At 37.4% G+C, this 22,311-nt stretch overlaps 1 protein-coding gene across 1 annotated transcript in view; it reads left to right on the forward strand.

Moving 5' to 3' along the window:
• The window catches only part of LOC135465707 (core-binding factor subunit beta-like), a 62,766-nt gene that overhangs the window by 12,381 nt on the left and 28,074 nt on the right, over positions 1–22,311 (forward strand). The window contains exons 4-5 of the mRNA XM_064743022.1: positions 9,391–9,507; positions 17,172–17,291. Coding sequence (XP_064599092.1) covers positions 9,391–9,507; positions 17,172–17,291 — 237 coding nt within the window. The remainder of the gene's footprint in view (positions 1–9,390; positions 9,508–17,171; positions 17,292–22,311) is intronic.

The following is a 22,311-nucleotide window of genomic DNA, read 5'->3' on the forward strand; positions in this document are numbered from 1 at the left end:
ACGCAATTTTGTTGTGCTACGCAATTTTGTTGTAGTACTGTCAATGTGGCATTAAACCACAATCACTCATTCATCCATGCTCATCAGACGCATTTGAAAAGAATTCAGCCTTATAAGATGTCTTCTTGCAGCTGCTATAAAATGCCATTGTCGAACTGCAGTTTATTCCTTCAACTGTGTAAGCCCATAATGTAGAGAGAAAGTAGGATAAGTACTGAATGTAATTCTAATAGAATATAGTTAATAATAGCAAATTTTGCCTGAAAACTGCCATTTTGAGAGAAATAAATGTTGAAATATTACTTTTGATTCAAAAAACATGCGTTGTTCCAGTAGGGTATGATCCAATCTTTTAAAAGAAAAAAAGATCCTCAAAACATTTTTTTCAGGATCATTTGTGATCTCAGAATCCAGCAAAATGAACAGCTTGGTCCTGAACCGGATTTTAGGTCATTTTCAACAGCCCAGCCTTGTTATATTAATTATTAGTATTTTTCAGGTCACAACCACACAAGGAAGTATCTGATCAAATTACAACAAACAAAATGACCACATATGAGACGCTACTCTCCCTGCATTAGTAGCAGTTGTGCTTTGATATTAAGGCCTGTTACTGTTACAAATACATTGATTGAACAGATAGTCCCTAATTAAAGCTGTTTTGATTTTCGCACAGACAACATAGACCGACGTTAATTGCAACCTCATTGTTCGAACTGTCATGGATGTGGGTCATTCACACTGAAGATACTCCACCCTGAGAACCATCCCTGTTAACGCATATCCTTGATAGCCCTTATTGGTCACTACATCATCCAATGGGGATCAATGAAAATAGCCCTCCACGTAGTATATACTTCAGTGAAGATTTATGTTTGTCAACATGGACGTTTCTTCACACTCTTGTTTGTTATTAACTGCATGTTATGGTTTAGTGAAATTCAGGCTTGAGAAGAAAGGCTGATATATGTGATTGTCATCTATTTGATAATTGCATATATTATATATAGATAGATAGTGTATGTATTTAAAGACTTGTTCTGAATTAAATATATACAATCTGACCCAAAATGGTAAAGTTATCAACCAGTTGTTGCATGTTTGTATGGAAAATTATATTTCCAGATTTGTCTCTTTCCTTATCGAGGTTTTATTCAGTATTCTTTTCAGTATTCTTTTAATTTATAAAGAAGCGTGGTAAATAATTAAGACATTCTGTGTTAAGATTAAGATGGACAGTAAACTGCTGTTGCATGGGCTCGTTTTCGTAGCATTACATGAAGTGACCTGCTTTTTTTCTCAACGTAAAATTGACCTGGTTTCCCCAGTGCGTTACAGTTTACGTCTTTAACCTAATTTTACGCGGTAAATCTTGACGAGTTGTTTACATTTGTTTCTCGCCATCTGAATTTTGTTTGCGTCACTGATTTCCTCATTAATTGGACATAGGAAAAAACATTTCAAAATTTCCCCCTGTTGAAAATGCATTTCATGCTGATAGTGAACTGTGATGGTTGGGTTTTACGGTCCTGTTTGTGTCTGCCAGCTGAACACTGGATGATTATTCTAGACACAGATAAACATTATTAGTTGAAAACAAATAGATGGGTACAAATGAAAAAAGAACCTGGCAAAGGTATTCCACTCAGGAACAAGTGAAGCCATAATATGGATCAGCAGTGCTACATGTATATGAACAAATGGTAACATACCCCGGACAAATGATATTACTCCCAGAGCAAATGGAATTACTCCTAGGACATATAACATTATATGTAGGACAAATTACATTGTTTGTAGAACAGATCATAGCGTGTGCTAAATAAATGACATTATATACATTACACTAAGGACAAATGGCAGCATGCCTTGGACAAATTACATCATTTATACATGCTATTACACCCAATACACATGGCATTATACCCTGAGCAAATGACATTACACCCAGGACAAATGATAACATTACATAGACAATTGACATTATGATCAGGACAAATGTTATTATACCTCAGACGAATGACATTATACCTTGCACAACTTACATTATACTCGGGACAAATGACATTACATCCAGGACAAAGGATAACATTACATAGACAAATGACAATGTACTCAGTACGAATGATATTATACGTCAGACAAATTATATTGTACCCAGGATAAATGACATTATACCTCAGACAAATTACATTGTACCCAGACAAATGACATTATACCTCAGACAAATTACATTGTACCTCAGATAACTGACATTATACCCAGGATAGGATGGCATGATACCCTGGGAAAATGGTAAAAAGCTTTGGGCAAATGGCATTGTATCCAGAACATGTTACGATATTATCTAGAGGCTGTCCAGAACAAGAATAATTATGGCACTACCAGAGCATGTAGTCTACAAATGACACTTCATTATGTTGTGTTAAGGTCAATTGTGAATGCAACCTGTCCATGGGCAGCTGGATAAAACAAAACACAATCAGGACAAATAAAAATATTACCTAGTTGCTGTCTACAGATGTCTATTTGTAGACTTTTCTTTTGTTTTGATATTAGTGATGGGTATTAATATGAAGGAAGAAATTGCTTCAACCGGACAAAGATTGATGACAGTGTGTGTTTAAGTTCAATTATTCATGCTGATTGTGAAGGTTGACCATCTGGGAAATGGGCAGTGGTCGTGACTGCGTGATGTCAGTCTCCATCCAGTGCCAGCAGGGAGATCTCCTGGCTAACAGTGTAGTGCTATATAACAATCTGAGCCGCCTGGATGAGCAAGAAAAGATTCGTCCCTCGAGGTGTTGAAGGGATTTTTGTTCTTTGTGGCTTTTGATATCTGAAAATGCTTCCAGACCTATTAGTTCAATATAAAAGATATCTCTTCGTGTAGACCACATTTGCACATCGTGTCCCGAGGGAGGGAGGTGGTGGTGGGAATGAGGGAGGGGAATAGATGAAATTTACCCAGTGGGTGGACAGTGAGTCTTATGATTTATGGCCTATTCAATATTGATCTTCTTAGCCTACAATAATTAAAGATACATGTGTCGCTCAGATAGATCTGTTGTGGTCAACCAACAGTGGTGTTATTTTTGAAGGAGTAATTATCCATCTACGTGTTCATGGTATTATACAATGGCTTTGAAGTTCAGTACCTATGGTCATGACTGTCCGCAAGTCAATTATGATATCAACATTTGAACTAGTCAATGGTTTTGTTAAAAATGCTGAATGGCAAGGATACCACTTGGAACCTATGGATATAAAACAAACCAAAAACTGTTGTAATTTATGATTATTAGTGATTTTTTTTTCTGCATGCTTTAACAAGGTAACGAAAGAGCAACTGATCATAAATACAGCTGTAATTTTAACATGTTTTAGTCTATGGCGTGTTTAGAGCCATTTGCCAAGGCAGATTGTTAGCTGCTGATTATTTTCAGTTTATTTATTTAAATTTCAGTACTTGCTTTATCATTATGCTGCTAATAATGATAAAAGTTTTTTACTTTTGCCCTAATTATGTGAGAATCTTATCGCTAAGCCACATTGCTGTAAAAAATGTGTGTGATTTTGACTGGAGGACTGTACAATATAATTATAACTCTACATTACATTGCAGGAGAAATGAATACCTGAAAAAACTAGGGGAAATATAAGCTGCGCTCGTAATTTAACAAGTGTCTTACGATATAAGTCATAATGTCTTAGGACTTGAGTCAAGTAATAACAGCTACAATTAAAATGCACACTGATTCTTTTTACCACTCAACAATGTACCAAATACAATTTTAGTTCTTTCCTGTTCTGAGTTTGGCATTTTAAGCACTTACAACTGATGACTTCAGTTTGCCGTTTGAGCTGACATGATTGTGTACATATATATGGAGATTCCTTCGGTCATTCAGCAGGGGCTATGATGACCACAAGTGACCATTAACAACTTGTCCAATCACACTTGTTACATAACTTGTTACATACCCTGTTTGACTGGCCTGTCACTGGTCCACCTTTATTGACCTTGGCAAAAGGTCATTTGGTGCACTACCCTAAATAATGAGGTCAGTAGGTTCATCCAAGAGTCTAACCTCAGTGCAATCAGTAGCTTATCAGAAAAGATCTAAATTTTTGTGCTTGGGCTGCATTGACCCTGAAACTTTGTGTAAAAAATGCATTTTAGAGAAAAATAAAGGCGATAAAATATTACTTTTGCTGCTGAAACTTAATATATATACTTACATTGAGTTTATTTTATATCCCGAAAGGGTCTCATCTTACCTTCTAAACATATCTCAAAACACCTTTTTAAGATCAGGGGTCAGAGTAATTTAGTCATGGATGAAATTTTTGGTCAAAGTCAGTATGGCAATGAAAACATCCAAAGTAAGAATGAAAAAAAAAAGCCAGCAAAAATACGCTTTCAAAACTAGAAAAGCCGCTGTGTTTGAGGTTTGTATTCATTATCAGAAAATGAGAAGGGCCAACTTATTTCCAAGAAAAGTAGGTTATGAAGTTCTGTTTATTCATTGTTGCACTGCCTGTGCAGTGTTCTTGGAGTCGATTGGTCTGTTCCAGAGGTTTCTGTTGGCGTGAGATTATAGGATTGGCCAATCACATTTTTTGTTTCATCTGACAGGAGTAGTAGTCTTTTAGTTTCTTTCTAAGCCATCAAATAAGCCAGCGAAGTTTCAGGATACAGCTATTTATGTCTGACAACAGTTTTGCAGTGGCCAGTCAGAATGCTTGATTTGGAAGGTTTTGTTATTGTGGGCTGGCTTTTAATGTTCTCCATTTTTTTCTTGAGGGTGTAACTAATTAGAAAAATTGATTTTTCTCTTGCAATATAATGTTATGTAAGAAACATTTAACCAATTTATTATTTGTGAGTAATGATGAGTGCCATATATGGACTTAAAACCAACCAGTCGTTGCCTTTGGGAGTGTCTGCTTCAGGATTGGTGGATTAATCAGCCAATGAAATTGCTTCGAAGGCGGATGTCAGGGATACAGAGGGCTTGTAATTTGTCCCTCCCACTTCTCCAAGTTAACATCAACAAAGGCTTTCATGGAAGTAAACTGGAGTTACAAAATAATATTCAAAAAGCAAGTTAATCCTGTCTCATTCCTCATGAGGGAAGGGGAACATTTCGCGGGGGATGGGTGAGAATTATTTGTTGGCTTCAAGAAATGGTTATCCCCCAGTGTTTCACTGTAAACCATGGGGAAACTTTGCGAAGTTAACATCTCAGAATCAGTCTGCTCCTTCACAGTTGGTAAACAACTTCTCCTTTAGAAGTAAACAATTTTGTCCTTTTTGTTGTCTTTAGATCAGGATATCCAGAGATTTAAAAAATTAAATTTCGGAAAATTGTTATGAACCATTCCCTAATCAGTTTCAGTGAATGATATTAGGAATTAATGAATTGGAGATGTCTCAGAACATTCTTGCAATTTCTGGGAATTAAATTGATTTTAAAATTGCAGCACTCAAGACATCACCCAGCCACATGTGCGTGTAGATTAAATATAACTTTGACTCTCCTGTTATTTAATGTTTATTCTCAAATGTGTTTGGTTGTCACTTGAATTTGAATTGAAATTTTCCGTTTTCATTTTGAATATTGTCTTTTAACATCATTTTCCTAATACAGTGAAGCATGATAAGTTGACACCCCAACCGACAAGATAAAGTGGAATGCTGGCATGCATAACCTCCGTTGTGTATTCCCTGGTATATTGCAGACTGTGGCCAGTTGCACCTGATCCTGCTGTCTTTGCGCGGCAATATGTGGCTCACGCAAACTGATAGTTGTGCTGTATTCTGCTGAATGACACAAGTAGCGTAATTTCAGACCATTCATAACCAGTTATCAATCAATTCCCCTGGCTGACCAAACTTGGTGATAACCGCCTTACTGGGAAGGTCTGCGGTTGCATCGGAAATAGATCCTGTGGTTATTTTGAGACAATGCCAATGTGGATGTGCGCAAATTGTTGACTACACACTGTAAAAGGCGAAGAGAACAATATGATGACATGTGAGGGATTCTATAGTTGCGTCTGCAGGACGTGACGTCAGCACAAAGCATCCATGACACATCGCTGTAGAACAGCCTGTGGGAAGACCCTAGCTCCCCAGATTTAGCCACGTTCACACACATGTTTATGAAAGAGTCCATTCCTGTCTGAGAGATGTGGAAAATCGAACATGACTTTTATGTACCCACACTATTAAATGAGGTACAGTATATCAAAGCGGATGAAATGATTTTACTATTATATTTAGGGTGCTATGGAGAATCGTACGTTGCTGTGGGAAACAAGACACGTGATAATTTTTTTCAATGTGCAATGTGCTATACCCTGGGGAGAAATGGATTTTTTACCAGTGAGCTGCTCTGTGAAATGGATGCTCCAGAATTCAGTAGATATGCATGGCATGCTGTCCATGGTGTTATACTGGTGTTTGGCATAAAACATTGATCAATTTGAACCTAAACTACGTAACTATAGCATGTGGTAATTAAAAAGCGAAAATTAAACTCTTGAGTTGGAAAATGAAAATTACAGTGTTTGGTTTAATTGTGTTTGAAAGCCTTGTGGTGAACCGAGAGCATTGGCAGAAAACATAACACTTAAAACCATCTTTCTTCAGAGACGGACATATGGCTTAGTGATAATATGTGTAGAAATGACTCTTACCGTGAAGCGATTAAAGGCACTTGAGGTGAAGGTTCAGTCTCGGGCTTGACTGCCTTTATCTTGAAAGGACAAGAAATGATATGACTGACCTATTTAAGAAGAGGAGTGAAAATACATATGCCCTAATTCCTCAACCTTTCGCATATGAAAGAGTAAATTTCAACACAATTTATGGACATTTTTAATTTCATTTTGGAGACAAAACCACATTTGTTGTATTGCCCAGTTTCAGGGCGTCACAAAAGTATAATTTTATCAGTGAACACAGAATAATGCCTTCAGAATATGCTTGAGTAAATACCTTGCAAGCATGCGAGAAGGTTGAAGAATTACAGTAGACCAAAATGATCGCAGGCATTTCTTTCTGATATGATTGGTAACTCTGTAAATACAGAATTTTTAACGAGACAGTGGTAAGAGCAACTGGAAACGTGAAAACACTGTGCCACATGCAGGCTATGGTTAAAAGGCAAAACAGAGTTTGGAAGGCATAAGTGGGAACATGCAGATATATCCTTCAGGTTCACTGATTTATTTATTTATTTATTTATTTGATTGGTGTTTCACGCTGTACTCAAGAATATTTCACTTATACGACGGCAGCCAGCATTATGGTGGAAGAGACCGGGCCTGGGGAAACCCACGACCATCCGCAGGTTGCTGGCAGACCTTCCCACGTACGGCTGGAGAAGAAGCCAGCATGAGTTTTACTTGAACTCACAGCGACCGCATTGGTGAGAGGCTCCTGGGTCATTACGCTGCGCTAGCGGGCTAACCAACTGAGCCACGGAGGCCCCTAAAGGTTAATTGAAGACCACTTCTCCCCCATTCCTATGGCAAGGAAATATGTATGTCATACATGGGAAAGTTTGTCAGTAACTTGCCAAAGGTTGATGGTTTAATTACCAGGGGCATTTCCTATTTGCTCTACCCATGAGACTGACTCCCATCATATATAAATGAATAAATTCCTGAATATTGAAAATTAAATGAGAATCAACAAATAGCCATGTGTAACGTGGGGCCAGCAATGTCTAACAGGAATTTTAACATACCCTAATTTTAACATACCCTAAAATACTCTAAATGAACTCGCAAAATTGCATTTATTATAGGCAAGTAAATGTCACAAAATATTGTTTTTGGTACTGTCCAGTAGAATATCATCCCATGTTCCAAGCAAACCTCAAAACGCTTAATTAAAATCAGTAGAATTCTCAGAATCAGGAAATCTGGTCACGGACAAAATTTATAGTCATTGAGGGGTTTATGAATCAAACGTGGCCTTCGTGGCTTAGTCGGTTAGCATGCTAGCACAGCGCAATGACCGAGGATCCTCTCACCGATGCGGTCGCTGTGAGTTCAAGTCCAGCTCATGCTGGCTTCCTCTCCGGCCGTACGTGGGAAGGTCTGCCAACAACCTGTGGATGGTCGTGGGTTTCCCCTGGGCTGTGCCCGGTTTTCTCCCACCATAATACTGGCCGCCGTCGTATAAGTGAAATATTCTTGAGTACGGCATAAAACGCCAATCAAATAAATAAATAAATAAATGAATCAAGCAGGAATTCTTGGTAAAATTATATTATAAGTGCGTGTGTTATAATTTACTTACATGAACAAAATTCCTCAAACTACCTATCCAGCTTAAATAGGCAAGGGCCACATTCACAAATTTTCAGAGGTCATTTTTCTCGTAACATCATTTTGTAAAAGACGTTGTCTAGGTTACAGTGCCATAAGGCCATAAGAAAAATTGATTTCCAAAGTTTTGTAGAAGAGAGCCCGATGATACATGATCCTATAAAAGTTAATGTTTGAATATTCTGAACACCATTCTTGAAACATGTACTTCTTACCTTATACAACAATGCAGTCAAGACCAACCTCTGTGTTCTGTGAACAGGCAAGACAAATTATAGACATTGGCATTTACTGTAACTTGATTAATACCAAAGATTACAACATGTTTGTCATCAGATGTTAATGCACTATATATTATGGCCAGACTTAGCTTAGAATTAAATCTTGATATAGAGTGTATCTACACTTCAGTATATCCTAGTGTCAGTTTATGTTCCATGAAATTGGTTGGGCGTCGATAAAACATAGTTCAGCGTAGCTCAAAATTAAATCTTGACACAGAGTACATCTACATTTCAGTTTCTCCTGTGGTAAGCTTGTATTTCATGAAAATGGTTGGTTGGATGGCGATAAAACCTCCAACGGATTTTCGCATAAATAATGAAAAATATAGTTTTAGGTAAGAAATTCTTCCTGGAAAAGTAATTGAAATAGTATCCTGTAGTACTTTAAACTTCAGGAATTGTCAAAAATCCAGCTTATTTATTATCTCCTGCTTCTTTCGAGGAATCCGAAGGTATGGACATGTGAAATGTACCTTACAGTAAATAATCCCAATTTTCGCCTACAAATGTTCATTTTAGAGGCTATTAAATGCCATAAAATATCATCTTAGGTGCTTAAACATATGGTTTTCCAGCAAGATATCATAATACCTTCCAAACCTACCTTAAAGGACTTTTCTAGAATCATTAGAATTCTCAGAATACAGAAAATTGAGGGAGTTAGTCATGAAGAAAGTTTTATTCCATTTAGGGGAGATAAATATGTATATTTTATGTAGTTCTAAGCAGTGTGTATCGTATTTGGTTTGATCTTTTCTAGGTTCATTTAAAGTCCCAGTTTATCATGAATGGCGTATGTGTTGTCTGGCGAGGATGGGTGGATTTAAATCGGTTAGACGGCGTGGGATCGCTAGACTACGACTCAGAAAGAGCTCAGGTAAGTCTCACCTTAATTGTTCATTTAACACCGATGTTGTCTTGCCCAACATTTTTCCACCAGTCTGTTATACCATTTTAAGAATTGCCAATGTAAATTATTAACTTTACAGGCCATCTTTAAAAATTCTTTGTTTGGGGGCAACCCAACCCTGTCAGAAAAACTAGCCAGAGAACAGTGAATAACCTTATATTTCACCCAAAAGGATGCATTTTTGCTGAGGCCAATAGATGTCATGAAATATTGCTTTTGGTGGTAAAATTTACATTTTTCCCCAAAAAATAAATAATTCAATAAAAAAATAAATAAAATAAAAACACATCATTATTGTGGAATGGGAAATTATGATAACTGACCTAAAATCTCTCCCCCCCACCCCCCCACCCCCCACCCCCCCACACAAAAACAAGAATTGTGTAGTTTGAGGCTAATAGATGTCATGATGTATTACTGCTGTTGATACATTTCGCAGAAGAATATCTCCCTCTGTTCCAAATCAAACCTCAGAACACTTTTCTAAGATCAACAGAACTTTCAGATTGAGTCAAAGTGTGTAATTTTGTCATGGGAAGTTTAGGCCAATTACTGTAGGTTGTTAGGCTAATGTGTTTTTTTGTGGGGTGGGGGGGGTGCTTATGTAAAATATAGGGATTTTCAAGAAATTCCATCAATATCCCAATAAAAACTTTAAGAGTAGGGCCCTTGTTTTGGTTCATTCGCTCCATTTAGCATATTTTTAATGATGGCCTTACCCTGTATGATATATTGAAAGGGTGGGAAGACTGACAGTGGTGATGCAATAGTGGTTTACATGGTAACCCATTACAGATCCCCAGTATAGTGAAGTCACGTCTGTGGTAAACATATTGACATGAATTAAATTGAAATGGAAGCCTTTTATATTACAGGAAACCTATTCATTTAAATGCTTGAAGGACAACTCTGGAATGTGTAGGCTGGGATTTTGGGCTTGCTTTAGTTCAGTTTTTAATCCAGGACATTTAGAATTTCCTGACCATATATACAGATACGTGTATCTTAAGCTCTCAAGCTGTGGAGCCTATGGTGCATATACATGTGTTCAGGATGTACTTTATAAAGCCATGTGCACGTAGAGTTAATTGGTCTGTAGCAGGTGGCTCTACCTGCAGGTAACCTAACACAAGCTCATTTACCTATAGATACCTGTATGTGTACAGATTTCATCGTAGAAAAGATCTGACATGACATGTCAGGACACCCACTGGCTGGATCGATTGATATCCCTGATGGCCATAAATATCGTTATTGGTTTTAAGAAACTTCTTGAGTACAACGTTAAAATATGAATCAAATAAAATAAATACATTTAAATAAGGTTTTAGGAATCGTTTGAGGAATCATAGATCAGTTCAAGGGGAAAATTTCCAATCGCAAACCTAGAATTAACAGTCACAAAATTGACCAGGAAACCTCCAGAGTATGGCGTTAAAACACCCGTTAAATAAAATAAACATAAGTAGATCTTAGGAATCATTTAAACACGCACTGATTGATTGGTTCGTGGACAAATTTTTTGATTCAAAAGTGAGGATTAACAGTCACAAAATTGAACAATGAATAAATGATATAATGACTCAAAATTGACGACTGAAAACTAGGTGAAAATTCAAAAATGAGGACAGCTACTTGTTTCACTGTGATGGTATGTTGCCAGGGGAAACTGTCTTAATGGTCTGTGATATAAGGTAATGCAGAAACACACTTGCAACATGATTTATTGCGGGCATGTCAGGAAGAATTAGATAAAATAAAATGGCATTAAAATATGCCACGTTCTTTCTTGGTTCAATCTGATCAAGCCAAAAAACTTCAGTCGAGGCAGTTTTGGTACGCTCTGTGCTTTTGGAAATGGTTGAAGAGATAAACTGTTTACACAGGGCTGTGCTATGTGTATGGTGTCATGTCTGGTGTCTTTCCCTTGACATTTCAGTGAGGCAGAACTATAAATATGATGAGTTTAAGCAGATTTGGAATTCAACAAGCATCGGTGAATGGGGAATCATTCATTTTGTTGCATTATTAATAGTTTTTTTAAAACTGTACTGTCAGTACTGGTTTATTTTTAAATATTCAGATTATCAAACTTTAGTGTAAAAAAAAAATGGATACAAGTATCTACCAGCTAATCTATTACAGTAAATGGCCTTTGCAGAAAGTATTGTTAATGAAAATGAAATTAATTAGTGTAAGATACACTAGTTCTCTTGTTTTGTTTATGCTGGTGCCTAAAGCACAGTGCAAGAGGTAGGCCTCATCAGGCTTTTAGGGCAACAAATTAATTTGACTGTAAGCTTATAGCATAAGATTTTTTTTTTTTTTTTTGATTGGTGTTTTACGCCATACTCAAGAATATTTCACTTATACGACGGCGGCCAGCATTATTGTGGATGGAAACCGGGAACAGCCCAGGGGAAACCCACGACCATCCGCAGGTTGCTGACAGACCTTCCCACTTACGGCCGGAGAGGAAGCCAGCATGAGCTTGACTTGAACTCACAGCGACCGCATTGGTGAGAAGCTCCTTGGTCATTGCACTGTGCTAGCTCGCTAACCGACTGAGCCATGGAGGTCCCCTTATAGCATAAGAAGGATAAAGGCACAAAATCTGTTCAGTAACATGCTTTTTTCACAAAAAAGGGGCAAACAGTTATATATAGCCTTAAATGTCATCACAGATAATGACCTGCTAATCACAAATGTTTCATAACCCTTTTCATGAATACTCTGCTGTTCTGCAGTGGCAAAACGTTGTTAATTTTAAAAAAAAGGATAATAAATCCTATAGCGTCAAAGCACAGCTAGTCAGAATAACAGAAAAACAGTTTGACAGTGATGTGGATGTGTGTTTGTGTGCAGCATTTCACCTAAAGTTTAGCATTTTTTCGTGGATGTGTGCATATATACTGCATTTCACCTAAAATTTAGAATTTTTTCAAGTGGCACAATTCCCAATTGAATCAGCCACTTCATAGGGCTCCATATGAGGTTTGTTTGTGAAGTTTGATTAAGTTTCTTATCATAAAGACTGATGTGTTTTGTATCAAAAGTGTCATTTTAAGGCCTTCGTTTGATTCTGAAAATGCATTTCACAGATTAAACTTCAGGTGAAATACAGTATATGCTGATAAACTGTACTGGCAAAATTTTTTTCACAAAAATCGTAATAGTGACCTCTGAATGGTATATTTGAAAGAAGTAAAACATACAAATGTGTGCATGCATGGCTGTGACGGATTTTGCATTCATTCAAATTCGTCCATGTGTGCATGATGTTCTTTCGTTGTTTCACTTCTGACACTGAATATATCAGTTACATTTATCAGTTTTAACTGGACTTTATAAATCTTAAATCCTTTTTTATTTTATTTTACGTTTTATTTCTGACAGTTTTATTAAAAACAGCCTCAGAATTTTACAACCCCACTAATAAATGATAGTCACCTTTAGAGTCAATCAATTCCCAGCTAGAGGTGTTGAAGTGTGTCCAGGTTTTGGCTTTGTATACTGTGCCACATGTTTGCAGACAATAAATTTCCCTGGCGGCACTGTCAGTGGTGTTGCCTAGAAGCAGAGCTTGTGCCCGTAGAGATCTGACTCAAGTGGCAGATCCATCAAGCAGAGGTAGATGGGAGGTGTGAACAAGAGTAAGAAAGTGTGCTTTATGCTTCATTAAAAAGTATTATCTTTTAAGTCCATAATTTTTCACAAAAGATTAAACTTTGTAGGAACTGTACACAGACACGTGTGTAAGGGGCATTAATTAATCCCTCCAGGGCGAATAGGCAGGAGGCAGGGGGATTCAACATCCCTGCTTCTCTTTAACCAGTATATACATTTCTTTTGTTCTATTTTTGAAAACTGCCCCTTTTTTCTCCCCTTCTTACTCATTTTGAAAGATAGGAGTGACCCATGGCCTTGCATTAATTGGAGGTAGCAGGTGTCCGGCTAGTTTGGCCAGCTTGTCGTGTGTCTGACTGGACATTGTCCAGGGCAGAGTCTGACTCTTATTTGACCACGATGGCTGACACCTTTCCTTTATGTCTGGCTAACTACAATAAGTACTTCAACAATGACTAGCCTCTTGTTCTGCACTTCTCACTCCAACAGCTCTCCCTGTTTTCTTTTAATTTCTGATTTTTGCTTTCACTCACTGATCTGAAGTGAAAATAATTGACAAATGATAAAATGTTCTTTTCAATCTGTCCAATTTTTTTTTCTTCTATAATCTCTGTTTGTTGAAATACTGTGGGATTTATTCCAACAAATTTAATAAATTTAAAACCATAAATCAAAGTTTTTGTTGTTAATAAGAGATTATATGGTCAGGTCATTTATGAAGGCAAAACTGTGTATCCGATCAGATATTTTAACTTTATTTGGATTTCCAGTTTTCTTTTCTCTTCATTCACATCTTGCTGGTGTAAACATTTTCTTGTCACAAGATACTTGTACAAACATGGCACACTAGTTCATCATCTTTTCAAAACGGAAAAACGATCTTGTTGATGGCTTTTATTTTACCCACACTTTTGTTGTATATACAGTGGGCAGTAGCAAGTCTCAGTCTATATATGCCAGTTTTCTTTTTATAAGAGGACAATGTAGTATGTTGTAATATACACCAAACCATACGGAATATGGCTATCATCTTCTTTGACTAGGGATTTAATCACTTTCAGTCAACAGCTTGACTTTATTTACACATACTCCATCCCGGATAAATTTGTGTGAGTCAAAAGTTATGATCTCTTTGTGCAGAAAATGCTAAAATATGTTTGTTTTTCTGCCCCAAAAGTCACATCATGCTTATGTTTTTTTTTTCATTATTATTATTTTTTGTTTTTGTTCTCTTGCTCAGCCTTTTAATGTTAGCTACACATACAGTACACCTGGTTTTTGTGAGACAGACAAGCTTCAGGCCCTCTCACAACTCCACCAGCATGGTTTCAACCTCTCCAGTGTGTGGAGGTAGAAAGGCCCTTCAATCTCATTGTTTACGTTGGCCACTCATTACCATGGTATCAGAAAAGGTGGCAGATTTGAATCCTAAAGAGGTGTGGCTTAGACTTAAGTCTGTCTGCAGGCAGGAGGCTAGCCTAGTGTAAGGTCTGGTGATTCCCTCAAGGTTGCCAAACCACACAGTTAAAAAAAAAAAACAAATTTCACACAGTCCTAAGATAAAGGTGGTGTTTGGGCTTGCATTTGAGGAGAAACTGGTGAAGTTTGGACAAAGAAGAAGGCTGAAAAGCTGGAGGAAAGAGAGGAAATGCTCCCTCTGCCTCCTGTGGCAGGGCTTTGGGGGTGGGTGGCCTTTGTGAGGGGGTATGAGCTGTTAGAGCTAGGTCAATCCTCAGTCCCATGCACACCACAGGCCATTCCCCACTTATTAAGGAACTTTATCATTTGTTTTCAGACTTTGTATTGCCATATATCTACATTTCTAATATCATGCCACATAAAGTTTATACCCAAAGTTTTACTATGAAAAAGGGAAAGGGTTTCTATATTGTGTGGTTTGTCTAAAGTCAAGTGGTTGCCATTATAAAGACCTGGTCTTGATTATTGACTCACCAGCATGGAACATCAGTTGTTGAACACGATGAATCAATTGTAGAATAAACATCAGCTGCAAAAGAAGAAGATAGATAACTAATTTGCATGTTAAACATAACAAAAGAGTCCAGATAAAAATCTTTGCTTTATTGTGAAATATTTTCCCTACCCTATGTTTAAGTGCCGTTAAGCTTAATGGCAGGCTGTTTTGGATTATTCATTTCCCGGTGAATAAAGCATGACGAATTTCTATGAAAATTACCCCCTCCCAGTATTTAATTTTGCATGTGGGATTACACCATTTGAACTGTTACATGCAGGAAGCCTGTTGGCAGGCTTGAGAATACAGAAGCATCTGCTGTCTTTGATAGCTGATAATTGACACGGAATGAATTGTCAACATTGGTCTCACTTGAGAAGTCTTTTTCGAAAGCTGGTCAGACAAAACCACAGAATGTTGAGACAAGGGGCAAATGTGCCATCAAAGCATGGTGATTGCCATTTGGGAGGGTGCCCTTATACTCCAATGTTGAATCAGATCTTTTTTCGCTCTTTGGTGATCTAATGAAATGATGATTAACTGATGCAACCGTGCGAATTATGCTGATTTCCCCACTGCCTGATTCCCTGCCAATTTTGTGGCTTCCGGTATGACAAAAGGCACTGCGGCCAGAGAAAACCAGATGCAAGGAGAGTGGCATGTTAAGTTGTTATCGCATACTGATAAGAGGGCTCGAAGGTTCAGAGTTTTGAACATGGGTTGGTGTAAGCAGATCTTGGCAGCCTGTGCTTAATTTCTTAATTAAGCCATATGTTGTGGCTTTGATGAACAGTTAGCTAAGACTATGGAGGGCGAAATGGGTGTCTTTTCTGCAAAGCTGCTAGCTGACAGTGGGTGCACACCCTTCCCTCCTGCCAAAGGGACAGGGACAAGTTTGTGGTAATGCACACTTGAGGCCAGCCTTCTCACAATTACATGAGCTATATCACCCTGTACTTCCCTCCATCTGCCAGGTACAGACTAGCAAATGGAAAGACAAAAGAAACAAAGAGTTTAGGAACAAAAAACAGAGCTGTTTCAGGCAGAGTATACCCCTAGTCCATACTTTTTGGCACATGGCAATCAACAAAAGCCAAAGTCAGATGGTCTACTGTTTCTGGCCCCATCTCATGAAATTCATAAGTTGAAGCCTGGCAAAACAAGAAAATTAAACTATGAGAGGACAATAGAAACAAAAAGACAAAGAAAAAAATCAATAACAGGCAGAGACCCTTGTAGGAAATCAGCTGCCCACTATTACTTCTACCTTTATTAGCTGCCAATTTTTTAATTTTCAAAAGCAAATGGTTCCAGGCTGGCCATATCTTGCCAACACCCAGTTACTCCATAGTCCCTGTAACTGTAAAAGCAATTAAAACCCTGTATTGTCAAATAACCCTTGATAAGGCAGCTGAAACCTCCTTTCTTTTTTCCTCTCACTTTTTAAGGAACACTTTGCTTCCACTTCAGGATTAGCGGTGGTACAACTTTACGCAACAACCTTGTGTCATCTGCCTCTGTCAAACATAGCCTCTAACCCACAATACTTCCCTTGATGGCCCTTAGTCCAGCCGGCTTTCCTGCATACAGGAGTGGGCAAAAAAATTAACATACTCAATTATTTGTCAAACATCCCTGTCACCAATTGCTAACTAATTGCCCCTGTTTTTCTCTAAAGCTAAATGTCAAGCCCCTCAATAGCCTACCTTCCATCAAGAGCAAAAATCGAAACTTTTGGAAAAGTTTTTGAGCCATTTTCATTTGGGCTTAACACCCATGAAATAAAGTTTATAGGGGGTGTGTACATTTTAGAGATGGATTTGTCTTATGTAACGATAATTGACTATTTCCAAGGATAACATTATTTTTCAAAGTGCTGTTAGATATTGTCCAAGTGACCACAAACTGCTTTTTCTAGGACTGCATTCAGTGTAGGCCAAATTGCCTAGTGGGCAGATCTACAGTTATGATTATACTACCCAAATACTAAGTCATTTAATAAGAACTGTTTGTTTTGATTGGTCAACAGGTTGAAGATGCACTTTTACGGGAACAGATAGAACGGTATAACCGTAGAATACGAGAGTTTGAAGAACGACAACGACAGTATAGAGAAGAACAGGAGCGACGGGCCGAGGCAGAAGCAGAGGTAGTGCAAGCTTTATTATGTATCTCCGAAGACAGAAAATCTTAAGGGGCAAACATATTTGCATGTGATTTTCCCTCAAATTGTGCATGCTATAATATGGCTTGTCAAGGTGTTCAAATTTTGGGTACAGTGTGAAAGGTCTTGTCAAAAACCTGGCTGAATGACACTTGGCCAATGGTTGCTGTGGAGAACCTTGTTAAGCATATCCATGTGAATGGCAACACTGTCTTATAGCACAAAATGTGCGCACAGGTACTGTGTTTCAGTACTCCCTTTAAAGAAGATACGCACCAAACATTTTACTTTATACAAAGCAAATGCTTATCATATAGAATTCCATGCTTAACTGATGCATTATTGAACAGGGCCAGAAGCCCAGATCATTCGTTCTAGCTTACAGGGGATAGGTGCAGTGAAAGCTATACATTATGTGCCAAGCTTTCTGACATAAGACACAATGTCTGTTATATTCATATGTGTACTAGGAACCTTTCTATCACCTCACAGATGCTGTTAGAACTTTACGACACTTCTATTTCTTTGACTTTTATCTACATGTACCTGTAAAAAATTGACTTGATATGATGCCGCAATTCTGTGATAGGCCTGAAATGTTTCTGACAAATGCTTAACATGAAATGCAATTTCCAGGCAGCATTTTTGTTGATGCATAAGCAGCTTTCCTCTAGAGTTACATACATGTGTAGTATATATATATATATATATATATATCTATATATATATATATATATATATATATATATATATATATAATGAGTGTGTGATTCTGAAAGATATATTGTTCAAGACCTTTCAAAATTTTTTTTCTTGTAACATGGCTCTGTTAGTGTTATTCTTGTTGTATGTTTCTAAGGTTATGAAATATGACTTGCAAAGTTTATGCAAGATTGCCCTACCCTTTGCATAGTTTGAAAAGGGTAACACCCCACCCCCAGGCCGCTCCTTCCGCCACCCACTCACCCATCACCCACAAGAACAGACTGAGTTCAACTTCCTATGCTGCTTGTCCCCAGCCACAATGGAAGAAGTCAGGGTATATATGCCTTTACAGAGGTGTGTACCTCAGTGGTAATACCAAAGCTTCACTAGTCACACACAATAGGGTTTTCTGCACTTCTTTCTTCATACGATTTCTACTTTGCATTCAGCCACCCACCCGGGCCACCCACTCACCCAGGCCACCCACTCACTCACCTCTACTAAATGTTCATCTCCATTCTTGCTTTATAGTTTCATTATTTACATGTTCTTTGTATTAATGGTTTGCTCTGCAACACTTCATACTAAAGCTGTTGTTATCATTGGCACATTGTAGTTGTTGCATGCTTCCGGTATGTTTATGTGTACCGGTACAGATACTTTGCGAAATTGTAGTTTGTTTATCGGTGTATTTGATTAAAACTTTTCTGTCCTCTTCAGTTTTCGTGTGCATGTTGTTACCGGCAGATCGTTCTGTATATTTTTGTTTTGTTTTTTTTCTTTTGGCTTTGATGAATATTTTGTTATGCCTGAAATATGTTGTATGCTTCCCCCCAAAAGGAAGAAAAATAACAAGTGCTCTTTGAACTCGAGAAAAGAAAAGCGTAGTTATTGAGTTGTCAGACTGTTCAATTCAGCAGTTACTTTTTGTCTCACACATGTGTTTTCTCAGAGATACTTTTGTGGCAAGTTTTGTTTTGTGAACGAAGACAAATCTTGTAGAGTTATTGATTGCTAAGTCTGTGCTACATGAAATTTTACGCCATCATTTCAATGCAATATTATGTTTAAGAAGCGCTGTCTTGATATTGTAAGAGTGTGCTCAGTTTAATCATTTACAATGTGTGTTTTTTTTTTTTTTTGAAAAAAAAAAAACATGCCAGTCAGCCAGGCATTAAAATGTGTGGATTTTATTTGGCTGAATGGCCTTCAAAGAAAAAAAGAAATATTACTTGCGTTGTGATGTTGTTTTGAGTTGATTGCTGTTGATTGTTTATGATGAAAACAGAAATGTGCAAAAAATTAACATGCCGTTCTAAGCAGTCCTCTTTATATTTTCATTTTAATTTCAAAGCATTGGCAGATTTCTTAATTTAATTGTCACTGACATATAAGTGCATGCAGCTTTAAAAACAGCAGTCCAGTTTGTAATATATATTTGTACATGTATAAGTAAATGTTGATATTAAATATAGTGTATTAATATGCAATGATGCAAGCAGATAGAACATTTAATATAAGCTTATAACGCGAAAGTGGAAACAATTTTCCTTTGTTGATGTGTATTTTGATGTGTTGTTATTTATTGGGCTGTGTTACTGGCTTTTGCTACCTTCAAGTATTTGTTGTGATTAAGTCTGTAAGCCTTGCTTTGGTTCAGTGAAGTCATTGATTTTTTTTTTTTTTTTTTTTTTTTTGTGTGTGCTGTTTGATGAGAGTGATTTCCCCTTATGCTTAGGTAATTGTTATACCAATAAATAACAAGAGAGGACTTGTCTCATTGGGCAGAAAGGAAATCAGTCAATAAAGCTCTATTCTTGTTTTGTTTTGTTTGAAAATGTGTGTTTATTTTTGTTTTTTTTTGTCTTTGATGTTGTAAGCTTTCCTTCTTTATTCTATGTATTCGTTTACATGCAGTCTAGTTCTGCTTCTTCTTTTTGCATCAAGTATAGCTTAACATATTGGCATCTGTTGGTTTTAAACTTAAAATTAATTAATAAAGTAATCAAATGTCAGATTCTTGCAGAAATTTATATATTTTAGTAATTCACCAAAGTACCAAGTCATTTTCAGAGAATGAAAAATATAACTTGTGAAGCTATAGTTTATGATTTCTGCATATCATATGCAAATTGTTGTCAAAGAATCCAAAGCCGTACAAAAATTAGATATTTTTGGATTTTAAGAAGTGAAACAATTCTCATCAAACTACCTTGAAATGTTTTCAGGGGTGAGACCTTGAGATTTAAGATGAATCGTGTACATTAGGGCCTTCAAGAGTGACTCTTTGAATAGTGCCTTAATTGATTGTTAAATTGAAAGAACATGTTTAAAGGAAAACAGTAAGTGAATCTGCGCAACGAAACAGATTAATTTAGTCCTGAAGCATGACTATGAAATTTAGTCTAAGCTGTTGTTAAAAGTATTGTTAATGTCTTCAAATAATTATATAAAGTTAATTCTTAAGATCAATGCTGATATGTAGAACTGAGCAGACAGTTTACAGTTATAATAAGGACCGTATTCTAATTCTTCAACCTTTTCGCTTGTTTACAAGGTGTTTATTCAGACATATTCCGAAGGCATAATTGTGTGTAGACTGATAAATTATACTTTTTGTGAAGCCCTGAAATTGGCCAATCCAACCAATATAGCTTTGCCTCCAAAATCAAATTAAAAATGTGTATGAATTTGCAGTTGATCTTTCATGTGCGAAAAGGTTGAGGAATTTGGGTTGTTTATCATGTGGATATTATGCCTGAGGAATTATCTTGTGTTTATTAGCATTGTTAAAGATGCATGGATTCTAGTCATGTGGGACTGATTAAACTGACTGTAGTTTGAACAAAACTGTAACATGTAACGTCTAGATGTCTGACCAAATCACATGACGTGCTGCATGTGATACATCACAATGACCAACTGTGGGCAAACTGTGAACAAGCACGCATAGGTGGACACTACTGGAGGCATCTGGATGCTTCGTGTGGCAGAATAGTAGAATGTGTTCTACTCCAAGCAACAGCCAAGTCACCAGTTGCATGCTCCGATGTGCTCAGAACCCAGTTGCTCAGTCGCAAGGTCGGTCAACGCCCGGCTTTAGCCACTATGTAAAGTGACTGTGGGGGAGTAACTGAGATTGCAAGGCAGTATTGGGTTGACTTTTGCATGTGAGGCAGTGTTGGCTTACAATAAAGGCTTATTCACATCACAGTAGGAATTTGTTGTAATCCGCTGATCCTATTGTGCTATTTGTTTCACTCAATAACTTTTCAATCAGACATTCAAATCAAATCAACAAGTGCTTATCAAGGAGATTCCTACTGTTGTGTGAAAGAAAAAACAAACCTTTAGCATACACACTGCTTTCTGAATGGTGATGGATTTAAGTATACAATGTTGCCTTTATGTTTCAAATCAGTTAGGGCATTGTTTTCAGTATTTGTGTGCAAGTGCATGTTTGCACAAACTTGCTCTGTTGCATGTTGGCACAGTCATGCATATCCTGGGGTCAAAAAACATATATATTATTCTGTTTCCAGCCTGAAAGTTGTCATTCAATGCCAGAATTGAATTGTCATTATTGTCTCACTTCAGGCCAAAATTCATTTACACTACATGTGTATTAAAATGCACAATAACATGCTACTAAACAAGTTCAGAGCATTTACAGAAAATGTACTAGCATGACAACTTGATGAAGCACTCCCAATCATAATTGTGACATTTTGAAGAGCTCCCTATTGCTGCCTGATGAAAGCTTCCCTTCAGTGGTCCCTATTGTTGCCTGATGAAGGCTTCCCTTTAAGGGTCTCGATTGCTGCATGATGAAGGCTTCCCTTCAATAGTCCCTATTGCTGCCTGATGAAGGCTTCACTTCAGGAAACCTCTATTACTGCCTGATGAAGTCATCCCTGTAAGGTTCTCTATTGCTTTGTGAATGATGAAGGCTCTCTATAGGGTTCCCTGTTCGCTGCTTAATGAAGGGTTCCCTGTGAGGTTCTCTACTACTTTGTGAATGATGATGGTTTCCATGTAAGGTATCATGTGAAGGTGTCCCACTTGTGGCCTGATGAAGGGTTTCCATTCGTGGCCAGATGAAGGCTTCCAGTTGTAGCATCATGAAGGCATTTCTTTGTGGCCTGATGGAGGGTTACAGTTGTAATATGATGAAGTTTCTTTAAGATTCCTTATTGTGTAAATGATCAAGCTTCCTTGCAAGGTATACTGTTGCTGCCTGATGGAAGTTCCCAGTTGTGGCCTGATGAAGGGTTCTCAATAGTTACCTGATGAAGGCTTC

The sequence above is a fragment of the Liolophura sinensis genome, chromosome 5, assembly GCF_032854445.1.
Source record: "Liolophura sinensis isolate JHLJ2023 chromosome 5, CUHK_Ljap_v2, whole genome shotgun sequence".
In the NCBI taxonomy this organism is placed as follows: domain Eukaryota; kingdom Metazoa; phylum Mollusca; class Polyplacophora; order Chitonida; family Chitonidae; genus Liolophura; species Liolophura sinensis.